At 45.9% G+C, this 27,545-nt stretch overlaps 1 protein-coding gene across 1 annotated transcript; it reads left to right on the top strand.

Annotated features, from left to right (window-relative positions):
• The first annotated feature begins 918 nt into the window (after window positions 1-918).
• Window positions 919-27,495, top strand: smim29 (small integral membrane protein 29). Its single transcript, XM_072480381.1, has 5 exons — window positions 919-1,011; window positions 15,555-15,880; window positions 18,819-18,844; window positions 20,537-20,642; window positions 26,678-27,495. The coding sequence occupies exons 2-5, from the start codon at window positions 15,770-15,772 to the stop codon at window positions 26,744-26,746; spliced, it is 312 nt and encodes a 103-aa protein (XP_072336482.1). The 5' UTR covers window positions 919-1,011; window positions 15,555-15,769; the 3' UTR covers window positions 26,747-27,495.
• The last annotated feature ends 50 nt before the right edge of the window (window positions 27,496-27,545 follow it).

Genomic DNA, 27,545 nt, shown 5'->3' with positions numbered 1-27,545 from the left:
AACGGATAGGCGGGGTTATTGGGTTATGCGGATAGGGTGGAAGTGAGGGTTTAAGTGGGTCAGTGCAGACTCGATGGGCCGAATGGCCTCCTTCTGCACTGTATGTCCTATGTTCTAAGACGTGCTGTTAGGTGAATTGGACATTCTGAATTCTCCCTCTGTGTACCCAAACAAGCACCCGAGTGTGGCGACTAGGGGCTTTTCACAGTGACTTCATTGTAGATATACATTGAACACCCTTTTAGAACAGGGATCCTCATATATTTTCATTGTATGTTTCCTTTTTTTAAAGAATCCATGATTGGTCCCTGCATGGGTGCAGATCGGTCTGATATCCGAGGAGAGGAGGCTGAGGTGTCATTGGTGCCTTTGGCTCTAGATTTGAGGGGGATATATATTGGTGCCCGCCCGAACATGGTGCAAAAAATGTATCTGTGGGGAGGTGTGCACCATTTTATCATGTTTTCATGGTCTCATCCTGTTTCTCCCCTATTCTCTGGTTGGGCTAATAGGGGCACCAAGTTATGTCTAAAGATTTTATCGAGCTAATTATACTGCTTTTCTCCTGTCCCTTTCTGTATTCCATGTAGTTGAGCCTTTTTGCTTGCTTGCTGTGCGGTATCATTCTTGTGGTTGCGTTATTTGTCAAAATGCAAAACCTTAATAAACATACTTTAAAAATGAATAAACCGAACCACAATCGTTTAAATACATTATCTTCCTGTTTGCGTTTATAAATCTCGCTCCTAATTCTTGGATGCTGACAACGCTGTTAATTGGACCCTTCCTGCCATTTACTGCTGCCCTCCCCCTCTTGCCCAGCACAGTCGCTGCAACTCTTCCGGGCATCTCAGGAGCACCGCCTTTGATTTGTTCCGATTGGTGCACAACTCGTCTCCCATGCCCGGTGTCTCAGTGGGTGGACTGACCTGTCAATCAGATGAGAGGCAGTGGTGCGGTGGAAGGGGTGATCTTGTTTCCGCTGTGGAGCAGGGAAGATCAGAGGTGGAGGTAAGAGAGGGTTGGGATGAGTTTGCGCTGCACTCTGCCGGGGAATGCGGGTGAAGGGGCTGTTTGACTTTGCAGAGCTCCGTGAAGCGCAGTGTCCTGGGTGTTGTTCTGTCATCCCGCCGAGGGTGCACTGACTTCCTGCTCTTGGCAGCCAGCTAACCCCCTCGGTGAAGGAGAACGCTGTTAACAGCCCTTAAATCTGTTGCATTAAAAGCAACCTGACTGCAGTCTAATTGGGGCCCCCGAGAAGCATGTAACTGAGCTGCTTACCAGGAACAACTCTCTCGCAATTAATTCGGTGATTATATGGCAGGACCTCATTTGATCAGAACCACACATAATTTTAATGGACCAAAATAGGAAGAGCACCCTGAAGTGTGCTAGACCTTCTACCAGGAAATTTAAGGCAGAAAATGGTACCTGGAAGGAATGCAGGTATCATGCCATGTTAAATTAGGTCGTCAGTAATGCTTGTAGGGCCCCTCCTTGAGATTATTGGGAGAAGCCACTTCTTTAGTGGCTTAGTTTTTCGTGATATCCATGGAGCTCTTTACAGGACTACGAAAAGTTTCATGGTTCTTTTCGAGAATGTTAATGGTAGGTAGGCGATGAAGGACTGATCCGTGATGTGTGCCTAGTAAGTAGGTTCGGAATATTTTTAAATGTAAGATTAGTGCCATAGCTATTACTCCTCTGTAAACCAGGTGATATCATGCCCACCAGTAATGTGCTCCTGACCTACGTCTTCAACTTCACATTTATATGGCCAGAGATTACGAATCTGCCTGACTGCATATAGAAGACTTTGGGATTCCCTTTCCTGACAGTCTCTTTTCAGACTCCCTTTTTCCTTCTCTTATTTGCTTTTTCACCTTTCCTTGAAACCTTCTATATTCATAGAATCATAGAATCTCCACCAGGCCGAACATTGGATCTGCACCGACCCTTGGAAAGAGTACCCTGCCCACACCCTGACCCGATCCCAGTAGCCCCACCTAATATTTTGGACACTTAAGGGGCAATTTAGCATAGCCAATCCAATAAACAATTGAAAATGCTAGAAATATAAAATGGAAGCCAGAAAATGCTGGAAATGCATAGCACATTAGATGTGAAAACTACTTTTTTAATATCCATCTCAAAGCATTCCCATTCCTATTACATAGCTCCTGAGGACTGTATGTAGTGGATTCTGGGTGAGGGCTGTGCAGGATATTAGGGGGCATGGGGGGGGGGGGGTGGATGAGGAGACATGGAGGAGCCATGGGGAATATGAGGGGGCATGGGGGAATGAGGGGACCTGAAGTATGGGAGAGGGGTGAGGGCTAGGGGGCATAAAAATGAAGTGGAGAGCTGGACCAATGTCCCAGTGAACTGAGGTGGGCCTAACCAGCCCACCTTGGCACCCACACTCCAACCTTGCCTGGGGAGTCGCACCCTGCCTGCCGATGTATCAAGACGACAAAACATGGCTGAAACGGGCAGAGGTGATGGGCTTGGGATTCCATTGCTGGGAAATGGCCCAGTTTGCATTTTCAGGGCCGAACCCAAAAATCCAGACCTTTGCATTCAAATGCTGAAAGGATGTTAAATTGCTGGACTTGCGTGGTAGATTACCACGAAATACAAAATCATTAGGTATTATCCATTCTCATGTAAGTAATTTTTAATGGTGTGATAATTACATTTTAAAATCCTCTCTGGCACTGAGAATTAGATATTAGAAGTGTTGAGAAATCCTTCCTTCAAATTTAATTAACGTTGGAGATTTGGAACAAATTAGAATTTAAGTACTTTTTAAAAGTTTATTTCTGGTTCTCTTTATTCTTTCTTAATCCCATCTATCTCCCCCCTCCCCTTTATATTTTGCTCTCCACACATGATTTGGCATTTAATTAACTTGTCTAACTTGCACTTCTGTGTTCAGACTCTGCATGTCTCAATATGGATCCTTCAATCTGATTATTGAAGGAGATGCACAGTTGCTTGCCATTTTCACAATGGTTCCATATTTCCTGTAGATGTTGCCACACTGAAACAGATTTCTGATCTTCCCAAGTTCCAGTGCCAAAGCCCAGAAAAAGCCAATGTAGGTTCAAATTAACAGCCAGTGCTGCATTTTCACTGCACCACAAATTTCGGGAGCTGGATTCTCCATCCCGCCAGTCCCGTTTTCTTGCACGCCAGCGGGATTCTCCGTTCATGCAGCCGGCCAATGGGATTTTCCATTGTGGCCACCCCACGCCCTTGGAAACCCATGGACGTGGGTGCGTTGCCGTGGAGCGGAAGATCCCGTCGACAGAGAAGTGTAAAAGTAGGGAAAGGTTGCTGCAACTGTACAAGGCATTGGTGAGACCTCAACTGAAGTACTGTGTACAGTTTTGGTCCCCTTATTTGAGGAGGAATGTAGTTTCATTAGAGGTAGTTCAGAGAGGATTCACTAGATTGATTCCAGAGATGAGGGGTTTGTCTTATGAAGAGACATTGAGTAATTTAGGCCAATACTCTCAAAGTGTCATGAATCTCTGGAATTCACCACCCCAGAGCACAGCAGATGCCAGGCCATCAGAGTAAATTTAAGGGGGAGAAAGACGGATTTTTAATTAATGGGTCGAAGGGTTATGAAGAACTGGCAGGAAAGTGGAATTGAGGCCAAGATGAGATCAGCCACGAATCGTATTGAATGGTAGAGCAGGCTCGAGGGGCCTACTCCTGCTCCTAGTTCTTATGTTCTTATGTGTGTTGCTACTGGTCACAGTCAATAGCAAACCAATCCTTGACATAAATTAGATTTTATTTTTAATCTCACTTTTCTTTTTGTAATTTTTGTTCTTAAGTTACTACATCAAGGAAGGTCATTTCTTAGGAAACCTTCCCATTGTTTGATGAAATTTGAGCAATGTTGTTTGGCAAGATTTCAGGAAGTTGTATAGCTTATTCCAGTAAACTGCTGAAAGGTATTGATGACGAAAGTAGTGATAACTATGCAGAGCATTGTGGCCATTGAAACCTTGCCAATTACAATAACTTGCCTTTATATTGCACCTTAACATAGAATTGCATCCCAAAGTGTTTCACAGAAGCACAATTTTAAAAAAACATGGATCATGAAGCAAAGAAGGTGCCAATAGCAGGGATAAACAGAAGCTTTGTCAGAGATAGTTTTTTTAAAAATATATATTTTATTAAATTTTTCAAACAAAATGTTTCTGTTTTTACAAATCAACATAAAAAATAATACAATAACTAGTAAATAACATTATTTAAATAATATAGTGAACTAACAAAGTAACAAAAAATAGTGCTCCCCACCCCCTGGGTTGCTGCTGCTGTCACTCTATCTTCCCTTAACATTCCGCGAGATAGTCAAGGAACGGTTGCCACCGCCTGGAGAACCCCTGAGCCGATCCTCTCAACGCAAATTTTATTTGTTCCAGCTTTATGAACCCTGCCATGTCATTTATCTAGGCCTCCACGCCGGTGGGTTTTGCTTCCTTCCACATGAGTAAAATCCTACACCGGGCTACTAAGGACGGAAAGGCCAGAATATCGGCCTCTTTTGCCTCCTGCACTCCCGGCTCTTCCACTACCCCAAATATCGCTAACCCCCAGCTTGACTTGACCCGGACCTTCACCACCTTTGAAATCACCCTTGCCACGCCCCCCCCAGTACTCATCCAATGCCGGACACGACCAGAACATGTGTGTGTGGTTCGCCGGGCTTCCTGAGCACCTCCCACACCTGTCCTCCATTCCGAAGAACCTGCTCAGTCTTGCTCCCGTCATATGTGCTCTGTGTAGAACCATAAATTGAATCAGGCTAAGCCTGGCACACGAAGACGAGGAATTTACCCTGCTTAGGGCATCAGCCCATAGCCCCTCCTCAATCTCCTCCCCCAGCTCTTCTTCTCATTTTCCCTTCAGCTCCTCTAACATCGCCTCCCCCTCATCTCTCATCTCCTGATATATTTTGGACACTTTGCCCTCCCCGACCCATACCCCAGAAATCACTCTATCTTGGATCCCTTGTGTCGGGAGCAGCGGAAATTCCCTCACCTGTTGCCTCGTAAACGCCCTTACTTGCATATATCTGAAGATGTTCCCCGGGGGCAACTCATATTTTTCCTCCAGCGCTCCCAGACTTGCAAACGTCCCGTCTATAAACAGGTCCCTCAGTTTCCTAATTCCTACTCGTTGCCAACACTGGAACCCCCCGTCCATCCTTCCTGGGACAAACCTGTGGTTATTCCTAATCGGGGACCACATCAAGGCATCCGTCACCCCCCTGTGTCACCTCCACTGCCCCCAGATCCTCAAGGTTGCCACCACCACTGGGTTTGTGGTATACCTTTTCGGGGAGAACGGCAGCGGCGCCGTCACCAGCGCCTTTAGGCTTGTTCCTTTACAGGACGCCATCTCCAGCCTCTTCCACGCCGCCCCCTCTCCCTCCCCCATCCACTTACAAACCATCGCCACATTGGTGGCCCAGTAGTAGTCGTTCAGGCTTGGCAGCGCCAGTCCCCCTCTATCCCTACTGCGCTGCAGGAACCCCCTCTTTACCCTCGGGGTCTTCCCTGCCCACACAAAGCTCATAATGCTTCTGTCTATTTTTTTGAAAAAGGCCTTTGTGATCAGAATGGGGAGACACTGAAACACGAAAAGAAACCTCGGGAAGACCATCATTTTAACTGCCTGCACTCTGCCCGCCAATGAGAGCGGCAACATATCCCACCTCTTGAAGTCCTCCTCCATCTGCTCCACCAGTCACGTCAGATTAAGTCTGTGTAGAGTTCCCCAGTTCCTGGCTATCTGGATCCCCAGATATCGGAAGTTCCTTTCCACTCTCCTTAACGGCAGAGTCTATTCCTCTTTCCTGGTCCCCGGGGTGTATTACAAAAATCTCGCTCTTCCCCATATTTAGCCTGTATCCCGAGAAATCTCCAAACTCCCTCAGTATCTGCATAACCTCTGGCATCCCCTCTACAGGGTCCGCAACGTATAACAGTAAGTCATCAGCGTAGAGCGACACTCGATGCTCCTCTCCCCCTCTAACCGCCCCCCTCCACTTCTTAGAGTCCCTCAACGCTATGGCCAGTGGTTCAATTGCCAACGCGAACAGTAACGGGGACAGGGGACACCCCTGTCTTGTTCCCCTGTGTAGCCGAAAATACCCTGATCTTTGCCGGTTTGTGACTACACTTGCCACTGGGGCCCCATATAAGAGTCTGACCCATCTAACAAACCCCTCCCCGAACCCAAACCTCCTCAGCACCTCCCACAAATAGTCCCACTCCACCCTATCGAATGCCTTCTCCGCATCCATCGCCGCCACTATCTCTGCCTCCCCCTCCGGTGGGGGCGTCATCATCACCCCCAGCAGCCGTTGCATGTTAACATTCAGTTGTGTCCCCTTTACAAACCCTGTCTGGTCTTCATGCGCCTGGGACGCAATCCTCTATCCTTGTCGCCAGCACTTTTAGAGATAGGTTTTAAGCACAGGGACTACGCAGCTTAAAGGCAGAGCTGCCAATGATGGTGCAAAGCAAAAATCAGGTGAATAATGGACGGGCGACCGGAGAATCCTGCCCGCCGGAGGTCAATGGACTTCTCCATTGTCTGCAGCTCTCCCATGGCGTTCTTGCGGCGGGCGAGGTGGAAGAATCCAGCCCAGAGAGTTCAGAGTGTCGGGTTGTAGGACTGGAGGAAGTTACAGACATTGAACACATAAACGGATTTAAACAAGACAATTTTAAATTTGAGGCATTGCGGACAGGGAGCCAGTGTGGGTCAACAAGGAGGGGACTCTCTGTCGCTCACTGTCACACACTGTCACTCACTTTAAGTTAAGGGCAGCAGTATTTTGAGCATCACACTTAATTAGTTAGCAGTAGAACTCGCCTTTGCATCAGGAAGTTGTGGGTTAAATCACTCGAGACTTGAGCATATTTGGGCTGTTAACTGTTGTACAGTACAGAGGGCATGCTGCACTGTGGGAGGTGCTACCTTTCAGATGAGGTGTGAAACTAATACCAGACTGTCCTTTCAAATGGACATAACATTTTGTTGATGCCATAGGAAGATGAGCAGGGAAATTGTTCTGTTGTCTTGGCTAACCTGTATCCCTCAGCCAACATCATTAAAACAGAAATAAAAACAGAAAATGCTGGAAAGACAGGTCCGGCAGCGTCTGTGGAGAGACAAAGAGTGTTAAAGGTTTGAGTCCATACAACTCTTCTTCAGAGCTTTTTGCTTTTGTCATTAAAACAGATTTATTTTTCAAGTAACTATTTGTGTGGCATGACATTGTATTTGTCATTTATCTCATTGTTTGTGGGACCTTGTTGCGGGCAAATTGGCTGCCATGTTTACTTGCATTACAATGGTGTCCAACCATTTGGGTGCCCTGAAGAAATTAAAGATGCTTTGTAAATTCAAGTTTTTTTTTTTCTGGATTGCATCCTAATACTTTTTCCATACTTTGAAGCTCTTCTGTGGTTGTTAGATCTTTGGGGGCCGTATCAGCTTTTCTTTTGATGTTGGTAAGATCTTGCCAGCTTCTTCGGTTGACATGCTTGTTATTGTGAGATTCAGTGGCAGGCCGCTGGTCAAGATAATGTTTATGTAATTAGGAGGGTCAGCTAAATTGTGAAATCTTCTGCTTTTTCGATGAAGTCTAAGCTCACTTCATTGTATTTTCCTGCGATTAAAATTATGCACCAACTGTTTTCACATACTTTTAAATATGGAAAGCACTGGACATTTAGCAAGTAACCATTTTGCATAGCATCGCATTGAATGTATTTGTGCTTTCAATGGTGCAATTCAGCACTCTTATTAATGCTCAGCATTAGGAACTTGGCAGAGCTTCTTGGTAAATACTCTTAATCAAAGTGGTCAGGTCATATGTTCTCAGTGCAGTGACTTGCCGCAGCAAAGAATGGGAGCCATACAGCTTCACATGCACTATTCCCATGTAAAGGCAAAATCTGAAGGGGATCCCGGGTCATATTGCCAGGAAACTCCCATTTGAATGCTTTTATATGGCACTGTAAGTGAACTGAGAACAAATCTTTATTGATATAAAGCAGAAAAAACACATTAATTACATTAAAATCCCTAAATAATAACTGTTATTCACAAAGGCCTCGTCTTCCCAACCTTGCCCTTCGCTTGAGGTGTGGTGATCCTTGGGTTAATCACCACCAGTCCGCTCTCCTACTCAAAGGGAAAGCAGCCTATGGTCGTCTGGGCGACTTTACCTTTATCCTAAATATCAAAATAATGCTAGATTGAAAATATTTTAAGTACACAGTGTGTTCATTGTCAAAACACAAATAGGAGCAGGAGTAGGCCATTTGGCCCTGGGAGCCTGCTCTGCTATTCAGTAAGATTGTGACTGATCTTCTGCCTCAACTTAATTTCCCTGCCCCAAACCTATATTCCTTAATTCCCGTAATACCCAAAAGTCTGTTGACCCCTGTCTTGAATATACTTCAGATTGAGCATTCACAGCTCTTGGGTAGAGAATTCCAAAGATTCATAACTCTTCGAGTGAAGAAATTCTCCTCATCTCTGGCCTAAAAGGCCAAGCGCTTATTCTGAGATTATGGCCAGGATTTTCTGGCCCTCACACCAACGGGCAACATCGCAGGCCAGGCAGGGACATCTGGAGAGCCGCTAAAGGTTTAATGGTTCTCCAAATGTTCCCATCATGCCTGCTGGTGGCTGGGCCAGAAAATCCCAGCCTGTGACCCTGTGTTCTTTTCTCCAGCCGGGCGGAAAATTTCCTCAGCATCTATCCTGACAAATCACTTAAGAATTCCACGTGTTTCAATGAGATCACCTTTCATTATTCTAATCTCCAAGGATTATAGGCCAAGTCTACTCTGGCAGTGGGGAGGCAATGGTGTGTTGGTATTGTCACTGGACTAATAATCCAGAAACCCAGGATAATGCTCTGGGGACCCGGGTTCAAACCCTGCCAGGTCAGATGGTGGAATTTGAATTCAATAAAAATCTTGAATTAAAATGTCAAATGGTGACCATGAAACAAACCATTGTTGATTGTCTGGTTCACTAGGGAAGGAAATCTGTTCTCCTCACCTGGTCTGGCCTACATGTGACTCCAGACTCTCAGCAATGTGGTTGACTCTTAAATGCCCTCGGGGATAGGTAATAAATGCTTGCCGGCCAACGATGCCCATATCCCATGAGCAAATTTTTAAAAAATAAATGAGTACCCAATTAATTTTTTTCCAATTAAGGGGCAATTTAGCGTAGCCAATCCACCCAGAGCCGGGATTGAACCTGGGACCACGGCGCCGTGAGGCAGCAATGCTAACCACTGCGCCACCGTGCTACCCCTCCATGAACAAATTTTAAAAATACTCTATCTCCTCGTAGGACAATTCCCTCTTCCAGGAACCAGTTTAGTGAATCTGCATTGCACTCCATGGAAGGGAAGTCCTGTCTTGGATAAGGAAACTTTTTTATTCTTATACTCCAATCCCTTTATAACAAAAACAAACATGCCATGTGCTTTCCTAATTGTTTGCTGTATCTGCATGTTCACTTTCTGCAATTTTGTGTACTGGTCCCTCTGAATGAAAACATTTTCCATCTCTCACTATTCACAAAACATTCTGCTTTTTTATTTTACCTACTAAAGTGGATAAATGCCCACATGATCATGTTATATGTCAACCTTCCCCACTAACACAACCTGGATGTATGTATAATCCTCTGCAGTCTTTTTCTCCTCTTCATCACTTGCTTTCCCACCTAACTTTGCATCATCAGCCAACCTGGATGCATTACACTCAGTCCCTCATCCAAGTCATTAACAAAGACTGGAAATATCTGGGGCTCAATTATTAAGCCTTACCACCTGACAATTTGAAAATGCCGTGCTTATTCCCACTCTTATTTTCTGCCAATTAAACAATCCTTAATTCATACTCGTATGAAAGTAGCAGAAGTGCTAATTTTGTGTAACAAATGCACAGCCCGCTGACTTTCCCATTATATGCCCTATTAGTTGGATCCTCAAAAATCCTAACAAATCTGTCAGTACAATCTTCAGTCCATAAATCTCTGTCGACTCTGCTTAATTCTGTTGTGATTTTCGAAGTGCCCTGCTACCGCATCCCTTGCTCTCCTCATTATTGAAAAGTTCCTATCTGATGGTGATTTCCCCCCCCCACACCTCCCCATTTGTAGAAGGTTTGTAGATGAAGACCTTCATTTTCAAGGAAGTGAAGGAGCGTCTTCATTGGAAAGTAAATTTTTCATTTAAAATCATGCAGAGGCTTATGCCCGATCTGTGATACAAATGATCCCGCATGCATTACCGAGGGCTTAAGCAGCCTAATCAGCAGTAGTTAAAGGGATCCATGGATGCTGCTCACACAGGCCCCAAAATTTAGAAAACTAATTTTATAGAGTTACACATTCACGTCTTTCTGATTGCCATCCCCTCACTATCCTGATTTACTTTTGGGCCGTGATGTTGGCCAAAATTCATAAGGCTCGTGGTTTGGGCTTGTAGTTCACTTAATTTATTCTGATAAGGCCAGAAGATGACCGCTTTTGTTTCCAGTATTTTTAAAAATCTCTTCCAATTGCCACGATAGAATTTAATCTGTCGCTCGTCAGATTATTGAGCCAGGTCACAGTAACAGCACCAGTATGCCATCATACCTGTGTTATCATTTCCACTTGCTGCCTCCTGACCATCCAGTGGTCTGGACACCAGAACGTTACTGACATCTAGGTGGTGGCTTCCATTTGGGGTCTGGATCTTTGCCTCAAATGCTCCAAGTATACAAGTGCCATGAGATTGATTGTCTCCTAAAGAAATAAGGCCAACATTCATGTAGTACTTTTCTCAACAATTGGACACATCTAAATGCTTTGCAGCCAATGAACTTTTTAAAATGAAGTCACCTGTAGGAAACCTGGCAACCAATATGCGCTCAGCAGTGTGACAATTACCAGATAATGATTTTAGAGATGTTGGAGTGAGGGATAAATATTGGCCAGAACGCCAGGGAGAATTCCCCTGCTCTTCTGCGAAATATTGAGCACGATTCTCTGGAAACATTTCTAAATGTAGTAGCGAGCAGGAATTGCTGTGAGCTTCCCCATGCTCGGCCGGCAACACTCTTCAACGTTAATTGGTCCACTTAACGAGGCCGCACGGGTTTCTCGACGCAAATGAAGGCTCGCCAGCTGATTCACCGGGACCGCACTCACAAGCCCCCCGCTAACAAGTCGAGCAGAACTAAGGCTGCACTTGCTCAGCCAATTCTAGCCAGCTCGCAATAATGGCGCCGAGGAGACCGGCCACAAGATTCGGGGATGCAGACCTGGGGAGGATGCTGGACGCTGTGGAGGTCAGGAGGGATTTCCTGTTTCCTCAAAGGTCCAGGAGAGTTGACTACAGCTCAGCTACTGCTGTCTGGGTGAGGTGGCGGCAACTGTTAGCTCGGGGGAGTGTGACCCGGAGGATTGGCCTTCAGTGCTGAAAAAAGATCAACAACCTACACCGGGCAGCACAAGTGAGACACCAATGCGCGCCCCCCCTCCCACAAGGGAGCATACACCCGCCACCCCCACCCCTCTTCCCACCACTGTGAACCACGTGTGTGGCTACTGATGCCCCCTCTGTGACTCTGCAGGAAAAGCTCTCCACAATCAGTGGGAGAGGGCCCAGACTGGCGGAGATATGCCGGACTTAAGAATCCTCACCTCCTTTTGAGGAGCATAGTCTGGAGGTGACTGCTGTGGCTGAGGACAGGGCGGTCACCCCAGCAGAGGTGAGGAACCACTGGGATCCACCTGGAGGACCTGTCAAACGTCAGTTGTTATTGCTTTACTGACTGACCCATCCATCCCACTGACAACATGTCCATTCTCCTGCAGGTCCTACAGCCAACGGCACCTGCCCACCCTGGGCGGCCCCCTCTCCAGCCTCCCAGGAAAACACCTCGGAGAGCTCAAAGGATGCAACCATTGTACGGCACAGCTGTCTTCCCCACTCTCCACCAGTGCAGGTACACACACCTTGGTGGGACATGTTAATAGTCAGGCTTCTGGGGCACAATCTGGTGAGCACCACACTGCTGATAATGTGCATCAGGTGAGACAGCAGTTTGAGGTCTGTTGGATCCCTGGACCCAGCTGGGTCCCAACCTGATGCTGAGCCTATGGTACAGAGGTACCCAGAGCTGATTGAGACGATATGGACATTCAGAGGGAGATGTCAGCGTTACTCCGGTAGATCCAGAGCCGCTTGGAGGAGTCCCAGAGACTACGGGCACTGGAGATGTCGCCGATGATGCGTGGCACCGAGGCCAACAATGTTAGAGTGGCGACCGCAGTGGAAAGCCTGGCCATGACTCTGGTACCATTGTGAAGGTGCCCAAGGTGTCGCGCAGTCGCTGATAGCCATGGCTGAGTGTCTCGGTAGAATGCCCGCCTTGCTGGGGATGTCACCCAGGCCGACCTTGATGAGGTTAAACGTGACATGTCCCACTCTCCGATGGGAATGGCCGAGGTGCTGCGGAGCTTGTCTCAGTCACTGAGGAGCATCGCCAAGGGTGCCGACACGATGATGCACACCATGAGGAACCGCCAGAGTTGGCACATGATACAGAGACAGTGGGTGTCGAACCAGCTGCCCCTCCGTCCCAAGGGGAACCCCAGCACCCTATGGGCACCAAGTAGGAGGGTGCCGAGTGTCAACCCGAAACCATCCCATGGAGTGGTGACAGTTCCCCCGAGTTCCACCCCTCTGCTGAGGTCGCGTCTCAAAGTCAGCACATGGGACAGGGTGGCACGGCTGTGCAGGCACCATCGGGAGAGTGGGGAAGAGTAAAACACATTAAACATCCTTGTGCGCAACCAGTATGATGCCTCTGTCACTTTCTTCCGCAATGTGGGCCGACCTCCGATCCCTTGACCCATCTCTCCTGGCATCCCCATCCCCGTGGCACCCACCCACCCTCCAGCCGTGGACATGTCCCTGGAGCTGTGTCCCATCCCCTGTGTGTTCGGATGTTGGCTGCTGTGTGTCTGGTGTTGCCTCCCGCAGTATTCAAGCATACGTTCCATGCATCAAGGTGTGATTGGGAGACTAGGCAATGTTCCCATATGCTGGGCAATGACTCCCACATGCTACATGGCTCGGCCACCCACGGGAATCCACTTGGGATGTGTGAAGTGCTCACTTAACCATGATTGCCAATTCCCTATTAGCAATAGCCTTCAGCCGCATGACCAGAGGCCTCGGCAGTCGATGGGGGTTATGGGTGGTCACTGGGGCAGATGGGCAGGGACAAGGGTTGCCCCCAGAACGGGTAAATGATAAAGGGGTTGGCATGGTAGTGCCGCAAGCGGTTGTCCAGTGGTTACCTCACCCACCCTCTTGTGGCAGCCCACCCCTGCGAAGGACCCCCATCCTCAGTCAAGGGTCCCCCACTCCTCACTGGGCACTGGGGTGGCAAGCCAAGCGCCCTTGGGCTCTTTGCCTGCGAGAAGAGATGGCTACTCACCTCCTCGGCTCCCTACAGAAGCCATTCCGCCAGGTACAAAAGGAATGCTAATCGGCAGCTCAATCTTGTTAGCGGGGGCTTGCGAGTGCGGTCCTGTCATGACCACTTGCTGGGAAGGCCACTGAATGATGGGAGGCCGTTGGATGTGGGGTGGCTCTCGTTAATTGTACGGAAATTGGGCTTAAGTGATGATAATTGGTTTCTTTCCTCACTACAGCGAGATCCCGATATCGCCTATGGGAACGGGCCGGTTGCATCGCAAACTGTTTGCCGCCTGGCCCGGTTCTCGTTTTTGGCCTGTCCTGCTATTCACTGGCCTCGTTTCACTGGAGCGAGAGCATAACGAGGCCGGAAGATCGCGCTCAGTGTCACAGGATCTTTTACATCTGTCTGAGTGGGCAGACGAGGCTCTAGTTGAAAGCCTCATCTGAAAACCAGCATCTTAGACAATGCAGTGCTCCCCTGGAGTGTCAGCCTTGATTTTTGTGCCCAAGCCCTGGAGTGGAATTTAAACACTAAACCTTCAGAGGTGAGAGCGCTCCCAATCAAGCCACTGCTGACACACAAATAAAGGGACCAACATTAGCACCATTTTCAGATGGTAGCTCTGATTTCTTCTGCACACTTGCCTCTCCATGTTGTATCTTCCTCGTTACTCCTGCCTAGCTGGAATTATTTAAATTATCTGACACTTTGGGGATAGGAGAGGAGGTGCTTTAGGATTCTGTCCTGCTGCATAAGGCATTGGAGAAGGATTGAAGAATTTTGACTTCTGTTTATCTTGAAAAAGAAACTCCCCTTCGGCTCCTTCCAATCCAAATCTATTTGTCTGTTTGTAGCTGTAAATCAAAAGGACTGCTCGAGCATAGTTGATCTACTTGACTGTATTGTCACCTCCTACTTTTATATTTGCTCCCGGCAAATATGTCACTGTTTTCCACCGCTATTAGTCTACAAATATAGCTCCCGCCTTTGCTCCTTCAAATCTCCAGGATATAAATTTAAGAATACCTAGTCTGCCACTGGCCAAGTCGTACATCAGCAGGTTTGGCTTGAACGCGGGGCCAACCTGGATGGCGAGGTTAACCCTCGGATAACCCTCGGGTTAATCATCCACCTTGTTTGTTATTCATCCACCTCCTCTGCACAAACACTTGAAAAATCAAGTGCAAGGAGTTTCCAAATTGCTCCATCATCAGGATTGAGACCTTGTGTGTCACCCCCACCCCACCCCCGCCACTCTTTCTCCCCCCCCCCCCCCCCCCCCCATGGTTTTAAGTCAACCTAGGGCTGATGTTTCCGGCCCTTCCCACCGGAAGGATCTTCCAGTCCTACAAATGGTGACCCCTCTCCCGGTGGCAGGTCCCCCAGCGGCAGAGGGTATGAGCCACACACAACCCCAGAGACGTCCTTTGGCATTGAAAAACACTCTGCTGGAGGGGGTGGGGAGAGGGGGGTGCTCTGCTTTCTTAAAATTCACCTCATTTTGAGGCTCCACTCCATCTCCTTTCCACTCGATCCCAAATCAGCAAACTTTTCTTCCTGGCCCTATACTAGCTGATCATCCCTCCCTCAATAGTGAGCATTTTCTATATCTATATAACTATGTTCAAAACACCACAGGACAATGTACGCACTATATAAACATACACTGTTGCTGATATTGCAAACCAGCTTGTTAAGAGTTAGAGTAACTAAATGTATTTTTATACCTCATTGTTTTTCTCCTTCCCTCCTAGTTTTATTTACTGCATCCACATTATTTGATGTTGCAGACGCTGGATCCAAATATTTGCCTGCGTTACAGGGTAGAGATTTGTACCTGGAATTTATTAATGTTTCAATTTGAATTCCCTTTGCAGCAACACAGTGGATCCTATTACTCTAGATTCTAAACGGCTGCATTACAAATTGGGTGCCACTTTCTTCCAGGTGTTTCTGGAAACTCTAATTTCTCGGCCCTTTAATCTGTTTTGTCTTTTATTTTAGACATACGGGACACAGGTGGAAAACTTCCAAGTATGGCTATAAACAGAGAAACGAAGCCTAACTAGAATGACTTAGCTGTGAGTTTTGATGCATCATCTTAGTGAAACCAAAAAGTTGCACCACTCCAGTAAGACTCCATTCTCAAAAATCTTATGAATGAACACCCATGGTTCTACTGCAGATGAACATTATTCCAGTGAAAGACACATTTGGCAATGAATAACTCTTCAACGACTGTTCCTCCTGCTGTCAAAAGTAATACAGTTGCAGGATCTGTTCTCGTGCCTTTCTTCCTTCTGACGTTAATTGGTATCGCTGTTGCCATGGTAAAGCACATTTCCTATCTGCTTATAGTTTTGGCTTTGTAAGATTTCTTTTTTAAAAATAAATTTAGAATATCCAATTCATTTTGACCAATTAAGGGACAATTTGGCGTGGCCAATCCACCTAGCCTGCACATCTTTGTGTTGTGGGGGCGAAACCCACGCAAACATGGGGAGAATGTGCAAACTCCACACGGGCAGTGACCCAGAGCCGGGATCGAACCTGGGACCTCGGCGCCATGAGGCAGCAGTGCTAAACTTTGTAAGATTTCTGAGTGTGTACCACAATGTGTGACTTAAGCCCACCCCTCCACCCTATCCCCGTAATCCCACCTAACCTTTTATGTACACTTAGGGCAATTTATCATGGCCAATCTACCTAACCTGCACACCTTTGGACTGCGGGAGGAAACCGGAGCACCCGGAGGAAACCCACGCAGACACGGGGAGAACGTGCAGACTCCGCACAGACTGTGACCCAAGCCGTGAATCGAACCTGGGACCCTGGGGCTGTGAAGAAACTGTGCTAACCACTGTGCTACCGTGCTGTTGTCACAAAGGAGGACACAAATAATGTACCAGAAATGTGAAACTCGGGGTTTAGTGAGAGAGAGGGACTGAAGGAAATCAGTATTAGTAGAGAAATGGCATTGGGGAAATTGATTATATTGAAGGCTGATAAATCCCCAGGACTTGATCATCTATATCCTGTAGTACTTAAGAAAGTGGCCCGAGAAATAATGTATGCATTGGTGGTCATCTTCGCAAACTCTATAGACTCTGGAACAATTCCTACATATTGGAGGGTAGCTAAGGTAACCACACTAACATCTTAAAATATTTAATAGCAGAGCCCTTAGAAAACAGTGGCAGGATTGGACAGAGACAGCATGGATTTATGAAATGGAAATAATGTTTGACAAATCTATTGGATTTCTTTGAGGATGTAACTAGTAGATTTGACGAGGAGCTAGTGGATGTGGTTTATTTGGACTTTCAGAAAGTTTTTGACAAGGACCCACATATTAGCACGTAAAATGAAAGTGTATTGAGATGGATAGAAAGCTAGTTGGCAGACAGGAAACAAAGATTAGGAATAAATGTTTTCTTTCTAAAAGGCGAGCAGTGACTAGTGAGGTGGAACGGTGGCACAGTGATTAACGCTGCTGCCTCACAGAGCCTGGATTCGATTCCGACCTTGGGTGACTGTGCAGAGTTTGCAAATGCTCGCCGTGTGTGGATGGGTTTCCTCTGGGTGCTCCATTTCCTCCCATAGTACAAAAGTGTGCAAGTTAGGTGGATTGACCATTCTAAATTGTCCCTTAGCGTCCAACAATGTGTAAGTTAGGTTATGGAGTTTCGGGGATAGGGTGGGGGAGTGGGACAATGTAGGGTGCTCTTTCAATGGGTTGGTGCAGACTCGATGGGTCAAACGGCCTCCTTCCGCACTGTATGAATTCTACTGGAGGGGTTAGTGCTGGACCCTAGCTATTCACAATATATATTCATGATTTAGATAAGGGAACTAAATGTAATATATTCAAATTTAGAGATGACACGAAGCTGGGTGGGACGGTGAGCTGTGAGGAGAATGCAGAGATGCTTAATTGTGATGTGGACAAGTTGAATAAGTGGGAAAATGGACTATCATGTGGATAAATGTGAAGTTTTCCACTTAGGTAGCAAAAAACAAGAAGGCGGATTATTATCTGAATGGCAATAGATGGAGAGAGTGGGGAATGTGCAAAAAGACCTGGGTGTTCTTGTTACACCAGTCGCTGGTGTAAGCATGCAGTTGCAGTAGGCGCCAAAGAAAGAAAATGCTATGTTGGCCTTCATAGCAAGAGGATTAGAGCACAGAAGCAGGGATGTCCTGCTGCAATTATAAAGGACCTTGCTGAGACCACACCTAGAATATTGTGTGCAGTTTTGGTCTCATGTGAGGAAGGATGTTCTTGCTATAGAGGGAGTGCAACAAAGGTTTACCAGGCTGATTCATGGAATTGCGGGACTGACGTAAGAGGAGAGATTGAGGTGGTTAAGATTATATTCGCTGGAGTTCATAAGAATGAGGGGGGATCTCATAGAACCCTATGAAATTCTAACCGGATAAGACCGGATAGATACAGGAGGATGTTCTCGATAGTGGGGGAGTCCAGAATCCGGGGTCAGTGAGGATACAGGTTAAGCCATTTAGGACCGAGATGAGGAGAAATGTATTCACCTAGAGAGTGGTGGCCTGTGGAATTTCTTATCTCCAAAAGCTGTTGAGGCCAAAACATTGTATGTTTTCAAGGAGTTAGATATAGCTCTTGGGGCGAAAGGAATCAAAGGATATGGGGGAGGGGGGGAAGAGAGACAGAAGTGGGAACAGATTACTGAGTTGGATGATCAGCCAAAATAATAAATGGTGGAGCAGGCTCAAAGGACTGAAAGGCCTACTTTTATTTTCTCCATAACATCCCAGACTCTTGCACAAAAGCCCTTGGATTTCAACGGATTTATCGTATTTCCTTTGCTTTTCTCTCTTAACCATAAAAGATTCTTTATATACCTCAGCGGATTATTGAGGATATTCTAGTATAATTGTTATTTGAGGATTTGAGTGTTACGGATACTTCGCTTGAAAATAAAGAGGAGTCATAAATGTGTATAAATATGAAAAATCAGAAAGTGAACCAGGCTATTGGGCCCTTCTAGTGTAGACTGTGCCTGAGTCTCCTCCCATTCCACCTGTCTCATCTCCGTCTTTTCGCTCAGTACACAGGTATATGATTAGTAAAAATGAAACAGCAGTATTTCTACTGAAGCTATACATATAGCAGACTTGCTTGTGTCTATGATTGTTTATACATTATCTTTTGTGCTCTGTTGCATATATTTGTTGGACAAATTTAGAAAAAAATATTAACCATTGTCTTTACTTTTTTTGTTTAATCAGGTGATGTATCTTCGGAAGAGACGCAGGTAATTAATAACCATCTTATGTAATTAAAAAGCTGAACTTTTCTGTTTGGTATCTCAATATAGTTTAGACCATGATTTATATGACTTCTGTATCTAGTAAATGCATGCGATTTTAAAAAAAAATATCTTGATATAGTTCAAAGGATGCAGCAGTTTATAAATTCTTCCTAAATAGGATGTTTCCAGGAAATCTGAAATCTGATATGAATGCACTAGTTAAAAACATAAGCTTGCCACCTGAAGATAAAGTTGGTCTATTTGAGACCCAAATCCATTTGCTAGTCAGTGAGCATACTGCTGAGTACCGTAATGGTGTATATCCTGTAAAGTGTAAAAGTGTATCATTTTGGGAATCGGAGTACTTTCATATGCACATCAAATTTAATTCCCAATATTCTTTTAATCAGAATTTATGGTGAATGGTATTCAGGAGGGCTGACACATGGCGAACACTCCACTCAATTGAATCAGCACCTTTGGAAGAGCAGGGGGAAATATTGTGAGGGACAAGAAGTGTGGGGAAAGAAATGCAAAATGAAAGATGCCAATGACCACGGTTTAAAGATAGGAACAGGAGTAGGCCATTTAACCCATCAATTGCAACTTAACTCCATAAACCCACCTTTGCCCCACATCCCAACATCTTTGGTTATCAAAATTCCATCAATCTCCTATTTAAAATGAGCAAAATTACCATTGACTGCCTTTTACAAAGGTGTTTCAAATTTCTACCACACATTGAATGTAAATGCATTTCCTAACTTCACTCCTGAACGATCAGGCTCTAATCTTTAGGCTGTGTCCCCTAATCCTAGACTCCTGAATCAACAGAAGTAGTTTCTTGCTGTTAAGAGAACTGCAACCGAGATGCTGCAGATCAAGTGACTTAAACAAATTACATTGAATGACCTTATGATTCAGCTGCAGACAATCCCATCCATTTGTACTGTGTTGTTCCCAGGGGGGGGGGGGGGGGGGGGGGGAATTGTTCAAGTTTGATAGTTCACTGAGAAAATTAAATAAAGCAGCTGTTGATTTTTAAGTCATAAGGAACTCATCTTTAGTTTCCTGCCAGGATATCTTTGAAAACTAAGTGATGAAGGGGAGAGGGAAAAGCTTGCAGCCTATGTTATGCTATCATAGATTATCCCATATGTAACAACGTTAATCCCATCACTGCATTTATATTGCATAATGCATTGTATTCTTTAGCAATTGGAAGAGGCAGGGAACATTGGCTGCATTTTCATTTAGTGAGGCAAGCAGATGTGTTGGCCCAATGTAATCTTTAGCCACACCAGTGTAATGCTTTCCATCTCTCCAAACATCTTCCCTTTACCTCTCCTGAGTGAATTGCATCAGGTTGAAAGACATTATGCTTCTCAGTCTCTGATAAAGCAGCCAAGTGACATTGATGTGTGAGCAGGGCGAGTTGAGCCAGCAGGTTTTATTGTCACTGAGAGGGAGGCATGTGAGAACATCCTGGGGAAAAAAATGGGTTTTTAACATTGTTATTGTATTATTAATCAATTAATACAATTGACTTTTCTTGCATTTGACTGGATAATTATAAATACGTCTCGTTGTTACTTATTGCTTTTTCGTAAGAATGCGTAACCAACAACAGCAACAGAAAAATCTCCCTGGGTTTGATTATGAATTCTTCTGTTTCTTGCCTCATCCCATTCTAAGGTTGGACAAGTTGCGACATCAGCTACTGCCTGTTTACACCTATGACCCCTCTGAGGAGGTGAATGAAGCTGAGGAAGAGCTTCTCCTGGACAGTGATGAACCACAAGTGAGTACAGAGTTGTGTGTGAGGGAAATGGGTCAGTTAATTTCTGTTCTGGCTTTATTATTTTTTTAAAAACATTGAATTTGTGTCAATGTAGTGTCGAAGAAACCATCTAAAGATTCCCTCAAAGATTCAGTAGAGAACTGAACCACGCTGACAGGGGTGTCCCAGGTTTGACTCTTACTGCGAGTAGAATAGAATCATGCAGTACAGGAGACCATTCAGTCCATCATGTAAGTGCCCAATCTTTCAAAGAGCTGCCTAATTTTCCCCAATTCCACATGGCCCTGCAAATGCCTCTTTTTAAATATATATCCAGCCATTTGGAAAGGTACAACTGAATCGATTTCCATCACTCTGTCACACTACAAAATACAGGAGATATTATAAATACATGGAAGGTGTAACATTGAAAAGGCACATTTGGTGTTTTGGGATCAGTCTGTTTTTCACTGAGACATTTTTAAACTTATAAAGCCTCACATTTATAACACGCCATATTGTTGATGAACTAGTTCACAAATTTTGAATTGTCAGTACTGTATTCAAAATACACAATCTGAGCAAATTTGCAAAGCTTTTCATTGATGTGCATTTCACAAAATACACTTACTGAAAATTGGAAGCGTCTAATCTTGTCTGTTTGCCCTTTTTCACTGGAGGAGATTGGTGATCAGGGATGAAGGGTATAGAAGAAAAGCAACGTGGTGAAAATATAGCTAAAATAAATTATATGGAAAATGATTTTTCTTTCTCACACGCACACTTTCTCTCCTCTCCCTTCATCACACCTTCCTCCCTTCCCTCCTCCCTCTAGTTTTCTCCTCATTTCCCCACGAGATAAGTAACTCATAACGTGACCAGATTGAATTGACTTCTGGGACCTGGATTTTCCCAAGGATAGCAGAAGAGGCCAAAATTCAAGTCCCGCCCCTGAGCCACCCATTTCCGCAGAAATAGGCCCAGGGCAGGATTTGTGCATGCACATTTTGTGGAGGGAACTGCCCATATAAAACAATAGCTTCTTCCACTCGAGTCTACTTTTGGTGACCAACGTGTATGAAACATGCTGGGCCCGATTTAACTGCCTCGTGCCTCGTCGCGCCTGAGTTGGTGACGCGATGAGGTAATCGAATCTCGTGAGATGCCTCTTGAAAGATTTGCGACCCTCAATGTCGCGAGATGTCGTGATCTGGATCCCATCCTCGCTGGGCGAGATCCAGGTTAGCATATTTAAGTGAGCCATGAGGCTCATTTAAAAATGTTTGCGCCGGATTCTCCCGCCGCCCGGGACCTTACGGCCTTGCCTGGGAGACCTCACCAGGGCGCTGTTCCTGATTTCTGCATATGTGGACCAGGTGTAACGACACCTGAGGTGGGTCACCCAGGCCATTAGAGACCCCTGGATGGTCAGCCACTGGGCAAGGTGATACCCTGGCAATCCTGCTGGCAGTTGGACACCATGACACTGCCACCTGGGGCACCCTGGCAATGCCACCCAGGGTGCCAAGCCAGCAGTTCCAAGGTGCCCAGGTGCCAGGTTTCCCATGATGGGGATCAGGTCCAGGGGTGCCTTGCACTTAAAGAGTTGGGGTGAAGGGGGCTCGAGAACTCCGGAAGAGATAGGTTGGGTGCAGGGAGGGTGAGTGGTCCGGAGGCTGCAGTGGAGTAGCTGAGGGGAGTCGAAAGATCGGGGCAGAATTTAAAAATTAAGCCCCAATATGCGAGTCATCCTGCAGGAAATGATGTCAGTGCAGCCTTGACGGGGCGTTCCCCGCCAAGGCCAAAAATAAACAAAGGTTAAGTGCAGTTATATAGTGGGAATGCCGAGAAAAACCCTGCTAAACGCGCCCGAAAAGTGACCCATTAAATCGTGCCTGCTGTATGCAGTTTAGACCTGATAGGAGCAGGTCTGAATTTTATGGAGTCCTTTGGAGAGAGAGGGACCAATTTGCATATGATCCTGTAACACCTTTGGGGGAGGACAGTGCCCTTCTGGGGAGGTTAGGTGCCCCTTGGGATTGTTAAACTTAGGTATGAATGTGCATAAAAAGTCCATAAAATCATTAATTGTCAAGCACATTAGAAATGTCAAAATGAAATGTAAAAGACAACTGTCAAGCTGTCGAGGCTTTTAAAACTTCTACCCTTTAAATCTTAAAAGTGTCTGGAGTGATTTTTAAGAAATACATTGCTTGCTATTTCACCCTGTCCATTGGCATAAGCCTGGAGGACGCGGTGGCGTGGCATAGTGGTTTTGTTGCTGGACTATTAACCCAGAGACCCAAGATAATGATCTGGGGACCCGAGTTCGAATCCCATCACAGTGGTGGTGGCATTTTAAAAACTCAATACAATATCTGGAATAAATATGATGATGGATTAATATAATGAAACGATTATCAATTGTAAAAACCCATCTGGTTCACGAATGTCCTTTAGGGAAGGAAATCCTTACCTGGTCTGGCTGACATGTGACTCCAGACCCACAGCAATATGGTTGACTTATAATGTCTTCTGAAATGGTCTAGCAAACCACTCAGTTGTATTGAACCACTACGAAAAAGAAACAAAAAAGGAATAAAACCAGACAAACCACCGAGCATTGGACCAGGCACTGGTAACGACAGCAGCAAACCCCAGCCATGTCAACCCTGCAAAATCCTCCTTATTAACATCTGGGGGCTTGCACCAAATTTGGGAGAGCTTTCTCACAGTCTAGTCAAGCAACAGCCTGACAGTCAAACTCACAGAATCATACCTTAAAGGCAATGTCCCAGACACCATTAGCACCATGCCATGTATGTCCTGTCTTACCAGCAGGACAGACAGCAGAGGTGGTGGCGGCACAGTGATATACAGTCAGGAGTGATTTGCCCTGGGTGTCCTCTGATGCTTCAGGTTAAACGTGGGCAATGAAACCACCTGCTGATTACCACGGGCCGGCCATGTTGAACACCACTCCTCCATGTTGGGCAGCACGGTAGCACAAGTGATTAGCACTGTGGCTTCACAGCGCCAGGGTCCCAGGTTCGATTCCCTGCTGGGTCACTGTCTGCAGAGTCAGCACGTTCTCCCCGTGTCTGCGTGAGTTTCCTCTGGGTGCTCCGGTTTCCTCCCACAGCCCAAAGACATACATGATAGTTGGATTGGCCTTAGTGACCAAAAAAGGTTAGGAGGGGTTATTGGGTTACGGGGATTGGGTGGAAGTGAGGGCTTAAGTGGGTCGGTGCAGACTCGATGGGCCGAATGGCCTCCTTCTGCACTGTATGTTCTATGTTGAACACCACTATTCGGAAGCACTATTCGGAGGGTGGCAAGGGCGCAGAATATGCTCTGGGTGGGGGACATCAGTGTCTGTCATCAAGAGTGGCTCGGTGGTACCACCCCAGACCAAGATGTCCGGGTCCTAAAGGACATAGTTGCTAGACTGGGGTTTCAGCAGATGGTGAGGGAACCAACAGGAGGGAAAAATATACTTGACATCATCCTCACCAACCTGCCTTCTGCCAATGCATATGTCCATGACAGTATCGGTAGAAGTGACCACTGCACAGTGCTTGTGTAGAGAAAAATTCCATCTTCACATTGAGGATACCCTCCTTCGTGTTGTGTGGAACTACCACTGTGCTAAATAGGATAGACTTCGAACAGATCTAGCAACTCAAGACTGGGCACCCATGAGGCACTGTGGGCCATTAGCAGCAGAAACAGAATTGTATTCAACCACAATCTGCAACCTCATGGTCCGGCATATCCCCCACTCTACCAGGACCACCAAGCCAGGGAATCACCCCTGGTTCAATGAAGAATGCAGGAGAGCATGCCAGGAGCAACTCCAGGCACACTGAAAAATGAGGTGTTAGCCTGGTGAAGCTATAACACAGGACTAGTGTGCCAAGCAGCAAGTAATAGACAGAGCTAAGCCATTCTACAACAAACGCATCAGATCTTGAGCTCTGCAGTCCTGCCACAGCCAGCCGTGAATGGTGGTGGACAATTAAACAACTCACTGGATGAGGAGGCACCACAAATATCCCCATTCTCAGTGATGAAGGAGCCCAGGACATCTGTGCATAATAATAATAATTGCCCCGGAGGTCATCAGCATCACAGATGTCAGTCTTCAGCTAATACGATTCACTCCACGTGATATCAAGAAATGGCTGAAGGTACTGGATACTGCAAAGGCTATAGGCCCTGATAGTATTCTGGCAATAGTACTGAAGACTTGTGCTCCAGAACTTGCCGCATCCCTAGCCAAGCTGTTCCAGTACAGCTACAACACTGGCATCTACCCGGCAATGTGGAAAATCTCCCAGGTGTGCCCTATACACAAGAAACAGGACAAACCCAACCCAGACAGGCACATCCAACCCAGCCAATAATTGCCCGATCAGTCTACTGTCCATCATCAAAGTGATGGAAGGAGTCATCAACAGTGCTACTTACTCAGCAATAACCTGCTCATGTACACTCAGTTTGGGTTCCGCCAGGATTACTCAGCTACTGACCTCATTGCAGCCTTGGTTCAAACTTGGCCCAAAGAGCTGAATGGCATGAGGTGAGGTGAGAGTGGCTGCCCTTGATATCAAGGCAGCATTTGACCGAGTATGGTATTAAGGAGTCCTGGCAAATCTGGAGTCATTGGGAATCAGGGGGGGAAAATTCTCTGCTGGCACAAAGGAAGATGGTTGTGGTGGTTGGAGGTCAATCATCTCCGCTCCAGGACATCACTGCAGGAATTCCTCTGGGCTGTGTCCTAGACCCAACCATCTTCAGCTGCTTCAACGATGACCTCCCTCCATCATAAGGTTAGAAGTGGGGATGTTCGCCGATGACTGCACAATGTTCAGCACCATTCGCGACATCTCAGATAATGAAGCAGTCCATGTCCAAATGCAGCAAGACCTGGACAATATCCAGGCTTGGGCTGACAAATGGCAAGTTAAATTCATGCCAAACAAATGCCGGGCAATAACCATCTCCTACAAGAGAGGATCTAACCACTGCTCCATGACATTCAACGAAATTCATCGCTGAATCTCCCACTACCAACATCCTGGGGGTTACCATTGATCAGAAACTGAACTGGACTTGCTATATTAATACTGTGGTCAAAAGCCAGGAAACCTACAGCAAGTAACTCCCCTCCTGACCACCCAAAGACTGTCCACCAACTACAAGGCACAAGTGATGAGTGTAATGGAATACTCTCAACTTGCCTGGATAAGTGCAGCTCCAACAAAGAAGCCCAGCACCATCCAGGACAAAGCAGCCAGCTTGATTGCTCCCCCTTCCACAAACATTCAAACCCTCCACCACCGACTAACAGTGGCACCCATGTGTACCATCTAACTCACCAAGGTTCCTTCGTCAGCACCTTCCAAACACACGACCACTACCATCAGAAACTGAACTGGACTAGCCATATTAATACTGTGGCTACCAGGGCAGGTCAAAAGCTTGGAAACTTCTGGTGAGTAACTCCCCTGCTGACTCCTCAACAAGAGCAGCAGATACCTGGTAACCCCACCGTCGCTCATCACCCTGACTTGGAAATATATCGCTGTTTCTTCACTTGTCGCTGGGGCAACACCCTGGAACTCCCTCCCTAACAGCACTGTGGACATACCTACACCTTAGGGGCTGCAGCAGTTCAAGAAGGCAGCCCACTACCACCTTCTGAAGGGCAACTAGGGATGGGTAATAAATGCAGGCCGAACCAGCAATGCCTACATCCCATAAATGAATTTTACAAAATGACTGGATTAGTGCTGTGTGACTTGAGTTGAGTAGATGGATGTGAGTGCCAATGGCAGAACAAAGGGTGAGCTGGCAAAATGTGCTTTTGTTTGGCATGTTGTGAGGTAAGTCCTTTGGGTTCCGAACTAAATTCAAACATCAAATGTTTCTATAAACCGACTACAAATTGCTGAAGTACTCAGCTCAAAGAAGTGGTATTTCTGTCCTAACCCACAGGTTCCAATTCTGTGTGAAAAGTGGAACTAGTGTTTTTATGCTTCTTGTTTTGACAGGTTATGCAAGGCTGGGGGACATCACAACAATATAGAAGAGCATTTTTCACAAAGGACATGAAAGCCTGATCTTTTCAGTTCCATTTTTTACTTGACGAGTTCAAAGGCACCTGGCGATTGCAGGTCCATATGTTTTCACAGAAGGATGTCTCCAAAGTACTGTTTATAAAAAATAGTGTGCAGAAGTGAAACTTGCATATCGCCAGATGGCCTTACATACAAGTGAAATATTTAATGGATGGCATGTTTGATGCAAATCAGCCTCCCCAAACAGGCGCTGGAATGTGGCGACTAGGGGCTTTACACAGTAACTTCATTTGAAGCCTACTAGTGACAAGCGATTTTCATTTTGTTTCAAATGTGGAGACCGCAGTGTATATTTCATTTGCCTTGCAGAGGGATAGCTGTGGTACGATTATGCTGTGATGTATGTAGTAGAGGCAGTATTGATCTCTGGCAAATTTGCAGTAACTGTATCAATGTACAATATCATTAAAAGAGATATATTTTTCATTTAAGATTTTTGTTTTAAACTTTAATTTGTGTATAATTATGAGAGAATTGAGTATTTTAGCCCCTAATGCTGGCTGCAGGATTTGTGGGTTATTTGGTCTGTTGGGTATTGTTTTGTTTTGAGAACCTTACTCAGATTCTGTATACCGAAAGTGATTTGACACAAAAAATTGTTTTCATGGAATGCATACATTTTTGAGTGGTCAGTACAGTGCTCGAAAATGAGCTGCCAGCTTGAGGGCATATGCGTTGAGGTTTATACTGATGTGTATTTTACGTAATAAACCACATTCTGCCTTGAACAATTATTGATTTACCGAAATTTTGAATTAAATGTACATTGGAGAGCCCTCGG

Source organism: Scyliorhinus torazame, chromosome 17, assembly GCF_047496885.1.
Source record: "Scyliorhinus torazame isolate Kashiwa2021f chromosome 17, sScyTor2.1, whole genome shotgun sequence".
In the NCBI taxonomy this organism is placed as follows: domain Eukaryota; kingdom Metazoa; phylum Chordata; class Chondrichthyes; order Carcharhiniformes; family Scyliorhinidae; genus Scyliorhinus; species Scyliorhinus torazame.
Note: the sequence above shows the minus strand (reverse complement) of the source record. Positions and strands in the feature narration are given on the sequence as shown.